The 18,503-nt window shown below is 41.9% G+C and overlaps 1 protein-coding gene across 1 annotated transcript in view; it reads left to right on the plus strand.

The window, feature by feature from the left end:
• Nucleotides 1–10,827, plus strand: part of Ttc23l (tetratricopeptide repeat domain 23 like) — a 52,431-nt gene extending 41,604 nt beyond the window's left edge. The window contains exons 10-11 of the mRNA XM_038323994.1: nt 1,161–1,243; nt 10,752–10,827. Coding sequence (XP_038179922.1) covers nt 1,161–1,243; nt 10,752–10,827 — 159 coding nt within the window. The remainder of the gene's footprint in view (nt 1–1,160; nt 1,244–10,751) is intronic.
• Nucleotides 10,828–18,503: the final 7,676 nt, after the last annotated feature.

The raw sequence follows: 18,503 nt of genomic DNA on the forward strand, positions 1-18,503 counted from the left end.
CTTCATTTGGATACCAGAGCCTGGAACTCGCTCTGTAGACCAGGCTGGCCCCAAACTCAGAGATCTGCCTACCTCTGCCTCAGAGTGCTGGGATTAAAGGCTGATACTATAGATCTTATTAGGTATTGGATCTCATTGTAGTCTTGTAATTATTCTTGAAATTCATTTCAGTTAAACTACTTGTACTACTTGTAAACAACTTGGTACATGTGTGGCTTTGAAGAGCTCACATGAGACTAGACACCATTTAGTCAAGGGTGAGAACAGTCACTAACTTAACCTGGCATAAATGCCAGGTGCTCTGCCCAGCATCCCCCCACCCATGACTCCTTTCTGTGCTTTCTGCAGTTTCCTTTCATGCAAGGGCTAGCCTTTGCTACTTGGGTGAACACTGCAGATGCCCATTGTTTTCCTGTGAAGGTGTCTCCTTTCTGTATCCATTTTCTAGAAGTCTACTTGGACTCTCGGCTCCATGAGAGATTCTGGTAAACCTAATTTGCTCTCTCTTTTCTATGTGATAGCCCAGAAATGCAAAGAGGTAACCTAGGACAATCATGTTGTTTACCACACTCACTTTCTCTCTTTGAGATAATCACTTTTTTTTTTATTGCCTGATGTCCGGTGTCTTGAAAATCAGTTCATGCGTTTGCTTCCTTTCTATTGGCTGTTTGAGATAGAGATTAAATTCATTTTATGGCGAAACAAATGTCAGCCATAAAATGTCAAGAAACATGCCTAAGAATAATGTGATCAGCATTAGACTACAAGGCAGCTTTGCTGGGCATACATGGCGTTCAATTGTATCTATTTAGCTTGATTTTTTAAAAAAAAAATATCCTGGCAGAAACCAGTGTTATAACCATGTCTTAAGGAGGGATGCTATCACTTTGGGGTTCTGTTGCTTTGGTCATCTATAGCAACCAGTGCAGTAAACTGGACTGCATATATATCACATGCAGGCTACAGAAAGTAAGTTGAGCCTTCAGTCCAAACAGCTCTTCTCTTTGGCCAGGAACCAGTGGAATGAAGTGCAAGCATTCTATCTCTAAACTTGGGACAGCCCAGGTCCGCCATTCTGCCTCTGGTTGTGTCATTCAGTTGAAGTTGACGTGTGTGCTCTGAGTGTCTGTAACCTGTTACATTTCCCATGTCACCTACAGTGTCTGATGGTTCAAATTCTTGTCTATGGAAGTGAGCACATCAAGAGCAGAGAGACTAAAAGACTCCTTACCCTTTTGCAGAGGTAAGTTCTGCATCTTCTGTCAGATTTTCCACAGACACGCACCATGTCGTCACTATGGTGTATGAATCAGCCAGGTACTGGTGATTGTCTAGTTAAGCAAAAATCTTACCTCATTTACGGTTTTTGTCAAATCTGTACTGGACATAATTAGTTCCTCTCTTATTAGGTTACGATCCAGAATTCCAGAAGCTGACTTTAATAATATGCAATAATATATATATATATAATATATATCATGTATATATATACACATATATGTACATTAAGCATATCACTCTCAGTGCTGAGCATTTTAGACAAATCCTGCAAGAAAAGATCTTTGCTGACAATATGATAGCCACAAGATTGTTTATTTGTGGATTTCAACAGTCAATAAGTGAACATACTAAAATTATTTTTCTCTTTGACTATATCTAGGTCTCTAAATATATGGCAGGCAGTTGGGCCAATTTAGCATGTTCAAATTTTTTTATGTTTATATTTAAGCCAAAGGGGATACTTGGCAGAGACCTACCCCATTCTCCTCTCTTCCCTTATTATTTATACTTGTACATCTCAATGTGATATTGGCACTGAATTGCTGCCTTCTAAGAAAAGTGAGATTAAAAATGGTTGTGTTTGCTAAAATCCCCAACTGAGCTATGTCCTTTTTAGAAACAATTTCATTTAAAGTTCTATAACTACCCAATATGAAGCTCTCATTTGACAGGAGCCCAAGGTTCTGAAAATTTTTCTCAAATCCATAGACTTAGAGATTTGGATCCTAAAGACTGTGCTTATCTCAGAGAGTTCTCTAACAAAGAGGACACTGCTTGTTGGTGTCTTAGTTAGGGTTTCTATTGCAGTGAAGAGGTACCACAACATGGCAACTCTTATAAAGGAAAATATTTAATGGGGTGTCTTCCATTTTCATAGGTTTAATCCATTATCATCTTAGTGGGACATGGTGGTGTGCAGGCAGACATGGTTCTAGAGTAGTAGCTGAGAGCCCTACATCTTGACTTAAAGGCAACAGGAAGTGGTCTGAGACACTGGGCATGGCTTGAGCATATATAAAACTTCAAAGCCTGCTTCTGCAATGACACACTTCCTCCAACAAGGCCACACTTCCTCCAACAAAGCCACACCTCCTAATAGTGCCACTTCCTATGAGCTTATGGGGAAAACTTACATTCAATCTACCACAATGGACGAGGTTAGGATTCTGATTTCATTCACCAGAAGTGTCTTCTAATCAGTCCATTCTCGGCAGACTCCCTAGGTTAGTCCAGTGGGAGAGATGAGCTTGAAGAACATTGCAGTCCATGCTATCCACACCAGCCTTGGTCAGCTACACTTCAGGCAGACCCTGAAGAAGGCTCTTGCCTTTATTTCCAGAGAATTGGGTTACTCAGTCCCCTTCTATAACATTTAGTTTAGGGGTACAGAGGACCACACAAAGAAGCAGGGAGGAATTTGCTCCCCCCATGCAGTGTGTATAAAAGCATATTTTTTTAATCAAAACAATAAGAATATGAAAAACTAGACTATGGATCTCCTTCTGTTTCTCTAACACATGCTATTTCTGACTTAAAAGCCCCAGCTGCGTAGGTATGTTTTTCTCTCAGGTTAAAACCGAACCTTAGGATGTTTGGGGTCAGATATGAATTAAAGTTGCCCAGATTTTTTTTCCTTTTGCAATGTAGTAAGGACTTTCAGTGGACTTGATTATACAAATGGGCACAGCCGCTCAGCTGACACGCTCCAGAACCATTTCTGTATGGAAAACCTGAGAATTGATGTGCTTAAGCTAGTGTGCCCAGAAAGAGGCAGCGATGGGATTTAATACAGCTCTCTAAGCTTCTTACTGTGACCTCTGGAGGCAGTCTAGCTTCTAAAAGCAGATTCAAAACTCAAGGCTCCAATGCTCTGCTCTCCCGTCTTAGAGAATTTACTTTAACGCCCTTGGCCCCACTTAGAACTTACTTAACTCCCTTAGTCTGTAGTTAGGCACCACGATAATAATGGCATTTCCCTCTCATTTCTGCATTAATGAGACCATACATAAAGGTCAGGCCTGGCCAACCTTAAATCTTAAATGTTCACTGATTGTCAACATCATAATAAAATATCGATAATGACAGTAATTCTTATTCTGAAGTGGAGTCATAATGAGCCAGGATGTTTAAATGGCTCATACACATTACCGTATTATTATTTGATGTTATGAGTAGGGTAAGGAATGTTCATGACTGGAGTAAGACTTATGATTTTAACCTATTTTTCACCACTTAGGACGTTCCATGAACCTGAGCAAATCATTTGCTCCTCCTTGAGCCTTGGATTCTCCATCACTGACATATCAGTAAATCATGAGCTGTTAGGGCTTCTTAAATCATAGGATTTAAGCAGAATCCTGTCTAAACAAGCCCAACAGAGCATGTGCTGTCAGTGTGAGCTAGACACTCCTCCCTCTCCTTCCTTATAGAACTCTTGCTGCCTCTTACTCTTGAGGTAACATGTCAGAATATTGGAAATTAGAGGGAATTGTTAGTCAGAATCACCGTATTTTGTGATTGAGGCTTTGACAGTCTGCCCTCTTTAAAGTACCTATTGTATTTTGAGATGACTACTAATGAAACAAGGAAAATACAAGCAGCATACAATTTCAGAGATGAACACAGGCTCTTTCCTCAAAATTGGAGTAAAACTTTTTCTACCCAGCTTATATTCAAGTAAGAGAAACCTCAGAGCTGGAGAGATGCCTAAGTCACTTAAAGAACCCTGCTGCCTCCTTTGAAGATGATCCCTGGGACCCTCATGGTGGGAGAAGAGGATAGACTCCTGCAAGTTGTCCTTTGACCTCCAAATGCATGCTGGTATGCTGTGGGAGCACGTTCTGCTCCTTCAGCCCTGGCACGTGCACACACACACACTAAAGCAATAAAAAATAAATACGTATAAAGATACGAGACCCACAGATGGCCAAGGTTCAAAGACTCAGTGACTGCGAGTGCTCAGCCTGAAAGGAGACGTCATCTGCATCCCTCCTCCTAGGGCTCAGCGATCAGTGTGGAAAAGGGAGCAGAAGGACTGTAAGGGGCAGTGGTGCTTGGATGACTGCAGCGGAGAACTGTCCTCTGCGTAAAACAGTTGTACATGGTTATGACAACATGAGCCAGATCCATCCACACGAATTTAAGGCACACATGTAAAGTTATACAGGCAGCATCAATAGGACTTGATGACTTAAAAAAAAATGAGAGGACAAAGTCGGATGGGTGAGATCAGAGGTGGATCTAGGAGAAGATGGGGAGGAGGTAAGACGGTCAATGCAGCGTATTTTCAGTTAGTAAAATAGGTTTTAAATTTTTTAAAGAGAAACTTCAAGATAAATGGAATGAATGTATTTTCTCAGTAGCCTCAAGTTGACAGGAGCCATAGGAGGAGGAGAAACTGGGGGACACTTGTGGAAGCCAGTGCAGACCAGACAGTCTAGGTTTCCTGAACTTAAGTCCGTCAGGTTTCAGACTCCCATTCTTTCACTGTGTAGAGAATCTGGCTTTGATGGGTTGGCGTCTGCCTCTGGAGAGATCTGGGAAGCAGGTCATACTCCAGAACCCGTTTGATACACAGACACACTGAGAACTGAGTTTTTCCAGATACTTCGCCCAGGAAGAGGCAGGGCTGCTGCGATTTTAACGTAGGTCGCTAATTGCTCTTTCTCTGCTGAAGACAGTGACATCTAGACCTAGCCAAAGTCAATATAAGGGGGAAAGAAATCTTTTGATGTCCTCTGCTGTAGTAGATATTATGTCAATAAAGGTTTTTCTTTCCCCGAAACAAGCTCGTATCTCGTTTCCCAAGAACTGCTGAGCAAAGCCATGGGTTAGTTGCCAAAGCCCAGATGTCCAAAAGCAGTGCAAGAATCGCTCTCTCGGCTTTAGCCTCTCACTGGAACAATCAGTCCCAGATGTCCTGAGACTCTGCTCGGGATCCGATGTGCTCTAATGTGCTTTACCCCACCTCCTTCAGGAACTCAGTGAAACACTCTCTGGACTGCAGTGGCCAGCAGCCTACATTCTTGTTTTTTGGAGCCTCTGCAAAGAAGATAGAGCAGAACAGGCCACTCAAAGCAGGAGTTAGTTCCAAGGCAGAGCAATAGTTGCAAGGGTATCCTGTAAGATTTTAGTGCGTTGAAAAGGCCGAGAAAACTTCAGATTTGGAAGCAAACTTGGGAGCTATTTAGTTTAAATTTTACTTGAGTTAGAAATGCACTTCATTTTGTTTGTTTGTTTGTTTCTGTAGTTTTGCTTTGTCTTCTGAGACAGGGTTTCTCTGTATAGCCTTGGCTAGCCTGGACCTCATTCTGTAGACCAGACTGACCTTTGAACTCACAGAGAACCACCTGTCTCTGCCTTCCAAGTGCTGGGATTAAATGCATGCACCACTACCACCTGGCCAAGCACTTTGATTTTAACCATTTATAAATAAAGCTCCTAAGAATAAGAAGTACTTAATATGTTTCAGATATTTTCCTTTTGGAGAAAGCACACACATAACCAGTCTAAAAGTACCCTGTAGTACATTTTTGATAGAATTAGGAACAAAAATGACAGGGACTAAATTGTGAAGCCAGAGCTGTGAGTGTAAATTGTGCACAGGAAGGGTCCAGGATCTTTAAACTTTGGTAGACAACTGTAGTGCCAGACAGAAAAGACACCAGAGAGGGTCTTCCAAGCAGCGTGACAACAAGCTCAGTGTCCTGGAGCTGGTTGGCATTTCTCAGGAAAGTCAGCAGTCGTGACTTGTTATAGTTTAAGGTACATAGGTAATGCCATGCTGCCAATAAACTTGGGATGAAATACTAGAGTAATACTAGGGTATGTTCATAAACTACACTAATTAGTTTAGGACTTATTTAGAAGGAAGCTATTGAAAACCTTTGAACAGGATATGGTAGCCAGTTATCAGTTTTCAGACGTTAGCTCTGATAGTGAAGGGCCTGAAAGACAGTCCCTAGGGAAAAGTAGGGATAGCACTTTGAGGGCAGATACACCAGCACATGCTGTAAAATTCGTCTGTAATGGACTCTGATGCCCTCTTCTGGTGTAAATGTGTACATGCAGAAAGAGCACTCAAATAATTTTTTTTTTCTTAAAAAAAAAGAAGTCTCTGGCTTGACAGCTAGATGAACATAATGAACCTCTGCTGCCAGAGGAGAGGAGACTAGCTTGGGGGAGTCTAGATTTAGGGAGATAATGATTTCCATGTTGCATGTGCTATGTTTGAAGTACTCCCTGCACAGCCACTTGGCAATGTCTAGTAAGCTGCTGGCAGTTGGGAACAAGAGCTTAAGGAGATATATTCTGAAGGCTATATCTGGATGGATAAAATAATCTACAGAATATGTGTATGTGAAACGATAAGGCTTGGAAAGAACTTTGGAGGCCACTTATGCCTCTTTTGGAGAGATTATAGCACGATGATCTAATAGCTGAGCACTGGGAAACAAATTTGAGCTTTCGTATTAACAGTAAGACTTCCTAACTCTCACTTTATCCCTAAAAATAATAAGAGCACTCTCTCTAACATTTAATATATGGTAGACACATAGCTCCTATGAACTATGTAGTAGTAACAACAACAATAAGGATTATTGGCTGGGCAGTGGAGACACAGGACTTTATTTTGTCTTTTTTTTTTTTCTGAAGCTGAGGACCGAACCCAGGGCCTTGCGCTTGCTAGGCAAGCGCTCTACCACTGAGCTAAATCCCCAACCCCAGGCACAGGACTTTAATCCCAGTACTCGGGAGGCAGAGGCAGGTGGATCTTTATGATTTTCAGAGCAGCCTGGTCTACAGAGCTAGTTCTAGGACAGCCAAGGCTACACACACACACACACACGCACACACACACAATCTGTCTTGTGTGGGAGTGGGATGTGGGTAGGGTAGGGGGATGTGAACGAGCAGCATTAAAACATATGAGCGCTAGCCTATTTGTGATATGGAAGCTATAGCTACAATAACTATTGTAAGCCCAGTTCTTTCAAAAAAGGTTGTTGGTGAGTCAGTCTTTATACTCCATTGAATCTTTTTGTTGGGTATTTTGGGGGGGGAGAGTGAGTAAAATGTTTAAATGCATGTGTCCCATGACTCTGAAATATGGCGCAGACTCTGTCTTTGAGATCTTTACACAAGTGATGTGCATGTTGTCTGCATCTTCCTGACTTCTTTCAGAAGAAAAAAAACGGTAGAAAAACTCATATGCCAACCAGAAGAAGCAGTGGTATATGCTTGTTTTCATATGACATGGTCATTCAAAATCATGAGTTGTAGCTTTGGAGAGTCACAGAAAATACCTCAGATATATTGAAAGGGGTAAGAAAAAAATACATACTGGTTTTTAGAAATATGTGATTAGTAAAGATCTAGTTTTATCTCTGGGACATTTAAGTGTGGAGAATTTCTCTGTTAAGTATTTCTGTTACTTTACATTAAATTTTATAACATGCGTTTTATTTATGACAGAAAGGTAAACTCAAATGTCAATGTTAAAAGATAATTCAAGGGCGGTGGTGGCATATACCTTTAGTCCCAGCACTGCGGAGGCAGAGGCAGGTGGATATCTGTGAGTTTGAGGCCAGCCTGGTCTACAGAGAGAGTTCCAGGACAGGCTCCAAAGCTACAGGGAAACCCAGGGGGGGAGAGAGAGAGAGAGAGAGAGAGAGAGAGAGAGAGAGAGAGAGAGAGAGAGAGAGAGAGAGAGAGAGGAGAGAATTATTCTTTGTAGCAGTAAGAACTGGGATTACAGCCAATGGCTGTGCTACAGCCCAACTCTGTTGTATTAGCAGATGGTCTTGGACAAATCACTGATCAGTTTCCTCCTCCATGAACTAGGGATAAACACAGAATGCCCAATTCATGTGGCTGTTGCAAGAAAAGGAGTTAATGTGAGCAAAATTGCTTGGAAAAACACCTGGCATAGAGCCTGTGATAATTAGAGATGATGCTAATGATTATCATAAAGATGTGAAGTGAATGGATACTAATAAGAAGCCATTCTATTGCCTAATAGGAAATCACCATTACTAACATTAGCATGAACTTATTAGTAGAACAGTTTTTTAAGATTATGTTTGTCCAGTACCTGACTAAACAGGTTCTATAACCAGAAAGTCACTTATTACCTTGTGAAGTGATTCTTCCATTACAAAAGAGTCCTAAAAAAAGAGAGTACTAAGGAATTATGCAGACCACAGACTAAATGTAGCGTTATAAAGTTGTTTTAGTCTCCTTTGTTCCAACACTTTCTGTGTACAAGTTATGCTAGATTTCAAATAGAATCTAGACTGTACAAATCTAATGCAGAGTGAGAGAATTTACACGGAGAACTTTGCGCCAGCATGTGGAAGGTACTAAGAAATGAATAGGGATTGGCTGTATCTATTAATCCAGACTTGCTGGCAATATGAAAGCATGGCCTATCAGCTTCATTTTCATCCTAGTCAAATATCTCTGGGACAACTGCAAACTGAGAAGTTATGTTGATACAGCTTTTTGGTGGATTTTGAAGCTATATATGCCAACAGAGGGGGTAAAGAAAATCTTCCTTTTTACAAGAAGAAAAAGAAAGCAGATACTAGAGAGTCCATTGGCCTATCAGAGCCCAAGCATCTTTCTGTAAAAATAAACTTTATTATAAAAAGAACTTTCTGGTGGGACCACTATACACCAAACCCAAAGTCAATACATCATGATGACATCTAACGTCTATTCAGCTAGAGTAGCCATTCTCAACCTCTAGAACTTCACTTTGGATTTTACTCCTTTACTATCAAATGCACGTGAGTGGACTTATTCACCACCCAGAAAGGAGAAACCTAAGAGATAATTAGAACTAGAGAAGCCATTAGCTTTATTTCTTCTCTTATAGCTTATGTCTATTACCTGCATTCAGTCCTAATGCAAGTCATCTTGGTCATGTAAACACAAGGGAGCAAGTAGTTCTGGGCTTGGAGGCTGGGAGAGGAAAGGTGAAGGACTGTAGAGTGGAAGCGGGTCTTGCTGCAGTTACCTCTGGGGAACTGTTATCAAGAGTGAAATGGGCCAGGTGGTGGTGGCGCACGCCTTTAATCCCAGCACTTGAGAGGCAGAGGCAGGTGGATCTCTGAAGTCAAGGCTAGCCTGGTCTACAGAGTAAGCTTCAGGATAGCCAGGGCTACACAGAGAAACTCTGTCTTGGGAAACACACACACACACACACACACACACGCACAAAGACGGAAATGGAATTGTTCTGAAAGCTGCATATCAGTCAGGCAGTCTCAGGCAAGGCTGTAGTAAACTTAATGAATATGCACCGTAAACCACTGCTTGCAGGATTCTGTGTTCACATTCTTTTCCTACTATTTATAAGTGAATATCCTTACACTGGCACTTGTAAGAGTATTTGGTCAGTATGAGAGAGCGAGAAGGACCATTGACTGTAGTGTTCAGATCCTAACTGTCAGTGGCTTTCCACCTTTCCAGATCAGGATTCAAGCTCTAGCTTGATACAGCCACACACATCGAGAAACAAAAACTTGCAAGACTAGTTCTCTGCCTTCAGATCTCCTTTATGGCAAACAGTGGCTCCTAAGCCACTAGGAGGCAGTTCTGGGGTACCTTGTCTTTGGCAGAACCATGAGATTTGTAGTCAACAGTCCTTCTGCCGTGCCCACAGAACGGACACGTAGGAGGGTCTAGCATGGAATAAAGCAAGGCGAATACACACACTTCATGTCTTGGTCTCTCTTTGTCGTTAACTTCCTGGAGTAATACTTGCAGCTCAACAGCAACATGCCAGGTTTGGTAGTGCTTGGTTTATTGGCATTTTCTGCCACAGGCCGCGGACAGGGGCATACCTATACCATCCACACGTAATTGCTATTCAGGCGAGGAGAAGAGTACTGTCCTCTGATCCAATGACCCTCCTGCGGGATAGCAACTATACTCTGAGTCACTCAAACATTTCGGACTCAGTTTCCCTGCCTTATTCATGCCTTCAACATCTGGTAAGCACCTACTAAACAACAGATACATCCAGAGAGGTCAGAGGTTAGCAATAAAAAATAAAACATGGGGCCTGGAGAGATGGCTCAGCGGTTAAGAGCACTGTCTGCTCTTCCAAAGGTCCTGAGTTCAATTCCCAGCAACCATATGGTGATTTACAGCTATTTGTAGTAAGATCTGGCACCCTCTTCTGGCCAGCAGGCATACATGCAGACAGAACACTGTATACATAATAAATAAACCTTAGAAAAGATAAATAAAACATGGTCATTCATCAGATGTCAGAGGTAAGCAACATAAATGAAAGTCATTCACCATAAGGAGATAGCCCTCAGTGCCGGAGCCGCTCAAAGAAACTGAAAACACAAAGTGTGAGTCCAGATTAGAGTCCCCTGTGCAATGAGAATAAGGTGACAGTGGCTAGTGGACCCAGAAAAGCCTCCAGAGTGTAACCTCTGAGCTGTTTCCCAAAGGGCAAGTTCATCCAGATGGAAAAAAGAAGCCGCTGCCGGAAGAAAGAGAAGCGTATGCAGAGACAGAGTGGAATGACGGAGGGCAGTGCCTGGAAAGAATGGTGAGAACCTCGCTCTGGCACAGAGCTGTGCTTTTTCATAGCGAATACTGACTCCAAGAGACGCACTTAGCCTACCCGGGGAGGGAGAAAGAGTGGTGGAAGAAGTCAGCCGAGGAAAACACAAGCAGCAGTAGACAGTGACGGCTGCTTTGCCTCAGGCCTTTGTATGCACTAGATTCTCTACCTACATCTTTAGAGCAGGCTACTGTGTTTTTTAATGCTGTGTTTTTGTGTACCTGAGTTCTTTCTGAAATAACCAGAAGTTTAAATTTTAGCAAATGAAGCTTTTTACTCTCTTTAGGACCAAGAGCAACTAAGCTGGTTTTGTTCAAATCAAAGGGTGTGGGATATGCTTGCTCTGAGGGTTCAGAATGCCTTTGTAGTTTGGTAAAGAATGTGGGTCCTACTTTAGGGCATGATGAAGTCTTAGGATAGTCATTATGTCAACAATCAACCACTTATCTGATCAGAGAAACTGGACTTTAACATGCCCCTATGAACTAATTGTTTCTTATAATTCACGATGGTGTAGAGTAGTGTTCCAAAGCTGCACATGGTGGCACCTGCGTCTCGTCCCAGCTGCTTGGGAGGTGGCAACACACAGACAGATCATGGAAGCCCTGAGATCAGCCTTGGCAACATAGTGGCCCACAGTTCCAGTCTAGCTCTGGAAAGCGGGAGGCCTGGATCCAAACCACGGATACTTTCTAATCATATGTAATCCCATTCAGCATGTCTATAAAACAGAGATGACAGCTTTACCTGTGTCCCGGTTGCTGGGAGAAACAGCTAAAATACTTGCAAAGTGTTGGCCCACAGTAATCACGTACTAAATTCACAGTGATTTTTATCATTGTGAGTTTATGATCTTTTTATTACAGCATCGATGCTTAAAGCAAATGGGGTAGGAGCTGGCTGCTTGGGAAAACTAACACTAAGTTAATGCAGAAAACATTTTGTTGGTTAGCATTTCAATTGGGATCTAGAACCTCTGAAAACAGCAAATATAAATATAGTTTGAAACAAACACTTAAACCCAAAGCAGAGACTGATTATACAGAGCGCAAGTCAATGCTCTTGCAACACAGAAGATTTTGTGCAGGGGAATCCTGCCACCATGTGGCAGCTGACTTGTGGTTACTACCCTAATGGTCCAGTCCTCACATCTTCCGCCACCTCTGATTTGGTGTGACCCTTGAACAGAATTGAATCTGTGCCTGTTTCCTCTGCTAATATGAACTCTCCTTTACTGACTAGGTAACAAAAGCCACAGGTAACTTCCTGTATGTTATGCAGCCCTCTTTAGTGACAGTGTACGCTTAAAACCACAAGTTCCTTGCAAAATTGTGTATCAGATTTGTGTGGAATGTCGTAACTGCATCCCTCCAAGGGCTATGAAAATCACCCTTTTTGCAGATTTGAGGCATAAATAGCATCTGAAAACTGCTCTTTATAGAAACTTTGTGGATGAGTATTTTGGCCCATACTTCTAAGCTAGCTCAGCTCTTCTGGTATTAGGAAACAGGAGTATAGAAGCCTTAGTGGCCGGAAGCAGGCAAGATGGGTCCTCTTACGGCCGCTGGGACTTGAATCTCCATGATCTTCAGAAATTACTTGAAAATCCTGAAGTATATTGGATAAATTAGGTAGGATGTTCTCAGCTGCTGTTAAATACAGCCCAGGAAGCTGTTACCTGGCTTTGCCAACTAAGTCCAGGGAATAACTTCTAGGTCTTTTGGGAGAAACCCAAGACTCTGATTCTATTTTAGACATGTTTAAAGATGCAGCAGGGTTGAGTTGGGTAATGTGGAGCCATACGATGCTGTCCTTGCCTCGGGATGAGCACAGCTTTTGCACACAGCTGAGGCAGGGGGGACTGTCAGCTAAGGGAAGAACCAAGACCAATGAAAATGCCTTCTCCTTCCTTCTAGGCCTTCCGCTATCAGTGAATTGAAAACTCTACGTAAGATAGCCAACAATAAAGACAACTGGTTGCTAACCTGAACAACAATAAAACAACTGGTTGCTAACCTGAACGCTAGAGCACAAAATTCGTTTATCAGCATGGACGGCAGTGGCAGAGCCAAAGTGGAAGAGATGTTTTTTAAACTAAGAATTCCTGAGGAAATTCTTGAGGAAATGAGGAAAAAGTTCCCCCTAGCAGCACTGCAGGTGGGATACATAAGAGCTCTTAGAACCGGGTTGGGGGCTATAACTCGGTAAAGAGGTCTTTGATGGCGCTGTCTAGGCTGGACTTCTCACCTCTCACATGTCTCTCTCAGGAATTTGTGCTTATTATGACTTATCATCTTCCATTTCTTTTTTAATTGTAGTTCATTCCTTTAAGTCCTTGCCCCTCTCACCCCCAGATACTATGGGCTGAACAGAACCACATGCCGGTCCAGTACTGCACCATATCCCCAGTCCTGAGTTTTAAAAATAATTAGACAGTACCTTACTAAGCAGTTTATCAATGAGCATCCTAATAAGCTCCTTAAAAGTGGTGTTAGTCACGGCCTGTTTAAGGCTATTAAAACTGCTGGTGAGTAATGTTGGGGTCTCCCGAGACATTTGCCATGCATGACCCAACTATGTATCAGAATTAGAATAGACTTGTTTTTATAAGTGAAAAAATTATGGGTAGGATAAGAGAAATTAAGGGGTTTTGTCTAAGGTCATCTTGGCAGTTATCCCTGGATTACAGCTGGTTGTTCCTTCCATACTGCCTCCACCAAACCGGACTCAAAAATCTTTAGGAAAGGGTGCGCTGGGAAGGTGGCTCCGTGCACACAAGGCCTAGCGGCACAAGCCCAACTGCCTGATTTTGGTCAGTGAACTAAAAAAAAAAAAAAAAAATCCCAAGCTGGGTGTGGTGGCACGTGTCTGTACTCCCAGCCTTTCTAGGGTGAGAAGAGAGGCAGAGGAGAATCATCTGGAAGTAGAAGCTGATAGCCAGCTAGCATGGAGTATGCAGCACTGCAGCAGAACTAAGGGAGACTCTGGCCCATCCAGGTCCACAGCAAGAGCGGACTCTAGAGCTGTCTCACCTCTACACAGGTGCCATGGTGTGTGCCCCCCTCACACAGATAGATAAGCAAGAAATCTTTAGAAAAGGAAGGCTGAGAGATTTGTGAAGACATTCCTCAGCTGATGAAATATCTAGGAAAGAACTGGGCATTACTGAATCATAGGATTTTTTATGGCTGCAAAGACAAGAGAGAAATTTCATAGTTGTTTATACAACTTAAAAACTTCTCCCTTCACCCTGTGGAAACGCGGTGTCTCATTACCACTTAGGACTCACAGAACATTTTAGTTTTACATTTGTTCTGTAAAATTCAATAATTACACAATCCCTAAGTGACATTTGGCTGTGGCCAGAGCGTGCATGCACCGTATTCTCAAGGCCAGCCCACAGACTGGCAGGTTTTCTCCAGGCTGTTGCCAGCGTTCTCCTGGCATGCTTTAGTCTGGCACTCAGAATCAATGTCCTCAGGTGCTGCCGTGACTCTTCTTTTTGTTATTGTTTACTGGTTACTTGGCTTGTCATTGTTCATTTTACCCTGCCTGGAGATGGGACATTTGCTGGTATCCAGACGTTCCAGATTGACTTCAGTAAGCTTGGGATAGTCGCTTCCACTTCCACAAACTAGTTTATGGATTTGACAAGTGTATAGACATGAATCCACCGTAGTAACATACTGAGTCGTTTCACCAACTTAAAAATTTCACTGTTTTGTGAACCATCAAGAAACAGAAAAAATGTTCAGCATAGCATAACCTTATTTAAAATTGTATTCTCTTTGGAAAACTAGGTAAGTAGCAAGCTACTTTCTAAATCAGTCTGTTGGGAACCAGTAACAGGGATCACACAATTGAACTCTTGCTATTTCTCCCATCCAAGTAGTAACCTGGGCTAACTCTGCTAAGCTGCTGAGACCTACTAGGTTGTGTGTTTGGGGTGGTATGGCCATAGACAAGTGCTTACTGTTGCTAATGGGCCTGAGCTACACAACTCTTTTGAATTAGCTAACAGGTGGCATTTTTGGGTGTATAACGTAAGCTAGTTTCTTATGATCTTCATATCAAATTAGAAGAAATCCAAGCCCAAATCAAATTCTGTCATATTGGACACGTTTAAGCAACCTGTCCAAAAGCTCACTGAGTTCCACTTATGGGTTGAGACATCCACACCTTTTCTTATCAAAGTTCCACTTGATCAGAGACAAGACAATATCGTTATAACCTAATCAGTAACAAATCAAACCCTCTCACACAACATCAACCGAACCCTCTAGGACAGTAACCGCAGGAAGACTACTTAGGAGCCATACTTTCGCATCATTCCTACAGGGATAGGCCATGGCCCTAACAGGACTCTTTCATGAAAGGATAAGGGACTTCTCTGAATTTAGTCAACTTACAACCCTGAATTTCTTTAGTTTACCAAGGAAATCTACAGCTATCTTATATTGAGCATTAAGCTACTAATTTCACCAGGAAAAAATAATCAAAGATCAAAATCCCAATCCGTGACAGATCTGTATGCCTAACATTGCTAATTAGAGCACTGTCTAGTCCCCTAAAGGAAAATCTGTTACAGTATCAATGCATGTGCTCAGGTGCACATAACCTGATGTTTGAAAGTCACACTGGAAAGTGAGCTCAATGGCTCGCCTATCATGTACTCAAACATCGAATTTTTATTCAGGTGACAAGGAACATGTTGTGTAAAGGTGGCACGTGGTGGGATCTATATATTCTTTAAAAAATTGTAAATGAGTGTAGATGCACATGAAGGTCTGAGGACTTTTCAGTTTAGTCTATTTTTTCTATCCTCTTCTGAAGCAGGTCTTCCTTTTGCTGTGCTACATACTCCAGACTAGCTGGACTGTAGACCTCTGCTGACTCTGTTCGCCTCCCATCTTGCCCCAGTGCTGGGATTACAGATACATGACACTGCTTCCAGCTTTTTCTTTAAGTCCTAAAGGACTGAACTCAAGTTCCCAGGCTTGCATGGATAATACCTACCCACTGAGCTGTCTCTCTGGCTCTCTGTATCATTCTGAAAGAGTTCTACTCCAGCAGTAGAGAATGATAGATCCTACTGCTGCAAGCAATTACAACAAATTTTTGTAGGAATGTAGGAGCTGTGGGCTGCGTCCCGCCATCCGGCTAGCTTTACACCCAAAATAATTATACAGAAACTGCATTCATTTAAACACTGCCTGGCCCATTAGTTTCAGCCTCTTATTGGCTAATTCTCACATCTTGCTTAACCCATTTCTATTAATGTGTGTAGCACCATGAGGTGGTAGCTTACCAGGAAAGATCTTAACCTGCGTCTGTCTCAGAGAGGAGAGGCATGGTGACTGAGGTGTCTGCCTGACTCTGCTTTCTTTCTCCCACAATTCTGTTCTGTCTACTCTGCCTACCTAATTTTCTGTCCTATTAAAGGGCCAAGGCAGTTTCTTTATTAACCAATGAAAGTAACACATAGACAGATGACTCTCCTCCATCATAGGAATAGTTCACATCAGAAATTTTATAACTTGTAAAAGTATAATCTAATAAAGTATTTAATCTCTTTATCATCTTGAGTGATTAAATTTTAGGTAGAAAGATAAAATGGGGAATAAACAAGTCAAAAAAGAAAAAAAGGGGGGCTATCTTCCGATAGTGACAAGCAAAATTTTACCAAAAAGAAAATGATATAAACTTCAAAAAGACAAAACCAAACCTTGTAAAACCCAGCTTGTGTTCATTCATTGGCTGTATGGGAAATGAACTTTAGCAGCACCCAAGTGCTGCCTGCTTTGCCCAAGGAAGCCCTCTTCGGGGTGGTCTCTCATGAGATCCATCCCTAGGTTAATGAGAACATACATAAAAATTCTTTATTAAATCAGCACCTTGATGTAGAACCATTTGGGGCTCCATGGTTGAAAGCATGTAATGATCTTGCAGAGGACTCGAGTTTGGAGACCAGCACCCATGTGGGGTAACCCACAACTGCCACTCCTGCTCCAGGAGGCCCTCTGTGGACACCTGCACTCAAGTGCACACATAGAATTAAACATAGATCTCGAAAAACCACAAGCCCCAACTGTATGTACCTATAGTTTCAAATGTACAGATGCCTATCCTTCTTAACTACATCAATGGACTCAATTCAAAAACTGCTTAATAAATAGCAAGTTAAAACACAATCTCAAAGTAGAGATTCTCCCATCTAACCAATATTGATGAACACCTAGGTAAACAACACAACCAAAAAAATCCCAAAATCATGTGTATTCAATTTTTAATGTATAGTGTGCGTTGGGAGAGAGGAGTTAGTAGAAAGCAATTAAAAAATTCTAAGTGTTACAATATTGTCTTACGTTAAATATAAAGGAAAAGTGTGGTCCCTCAAGTGTCTATGGCTTCCTTTCATAACTGCAGTTTACAGTGGCTCTCCTCCTAGTGTTCACGGAAACAAAGTATTCTGACACTTAGGATTGTTCCATTTCCCTCTTAAAACACACACTACAGTTCACAAACATCTACTGTTTGGTAGCTGCTGGACACCCTGAGATTGTCTGGGATTCTCACAAGTCATCACTACTAACCCTGGGTTATTTCTCCCCAAGCCAGCTCTCTGCAGGGTTCTATGTGCTGTTTTAGGGTGGGGCATTCCAAAAGCACCCTCATATTTTGGTAGATAGCACTGAATCATTTTCAATCATCAGTTGTCTTGGGTATTTTTATTTGGGAACAGGAGTCAAAGTGATTGGAAAAACAGGTTAACTGCCAGGAATACTAAATGAATATTGTAATAGAATGACAGTATTTTCCCATGACAAAATACCATACCCCAAAACTATTAGTACCTATATACTCTAAGTTGCTAGTACCTAGCACAGTGAAGAGTCAAACTTCATTTTAGTTGTGTATTTTTTCCTACTTAAGAGGGCTTATCCTACAATTTTATATTATGTTTTCTTAGTGACAAAAGAATCTATATGCCTCAAAAACTATTTTAGTAAAACCTACTCAGGAAAATACAAAAATACTTAATGGCTGGTTTCGATTTGGTCAAGAGGCTTCTGTAGACAAATGGAAGGTGTCTGGTGCTAACTGCATCAAGCAGTTCCAAGAACAAGAAAACCTGTAATCCTGAAGGCTAGCTGTACATGGTGTTCAGGGAAGAAATAAACTACACACATTTAATCCCAGTACTCAGGAGTAAGAGGCAGGCAGAGCTCTGTCTACAAAGACAAAGGCTAGCTACGAAGGCTAGCCTGCTCTACAAAGACAGCCAGGGCTGTTGTTACACAGAGAATCCCATATAATGTGTGTGTGTGTGTGTGTGCGCGCGCGTGAGTACATATATATGTATAAATTCTAAAGACAGTCGTAGAGAGGGGAATGCTGGAGAGATGGCTCAGAGGTTAAGAGCATTTGTTGCTCTTGTAGAGGACTGGGGTTTGGTTCTCAGAACCCACATGGTGGCTCATAACCATATTTTACTCCAATTCTAAGGCCTTTTTCTGAACTATGTAGGCACTAGCCACATAAGCAGTGCATATACATCCACAGTAGGCAAAAACACACATACACATAAATAAATAAAAAAAGATATTCTCAGGGGCAGTACAATAAGTGAGATTAG

This window comes from Arvicola amphibius, chromosome 3 (genome assembly GCF_903992535.2).
Source record: "Arvicola amphibius chromosome 3, mArvAmp1.2, whole genome shotgun sequence".
Classification (NCBI taxonomy): Eukaryota; Metazoa; Chordata; class Mammalia; order Rodentia; family Cricetidae; genus Arvicola; species Arvicola amphibius.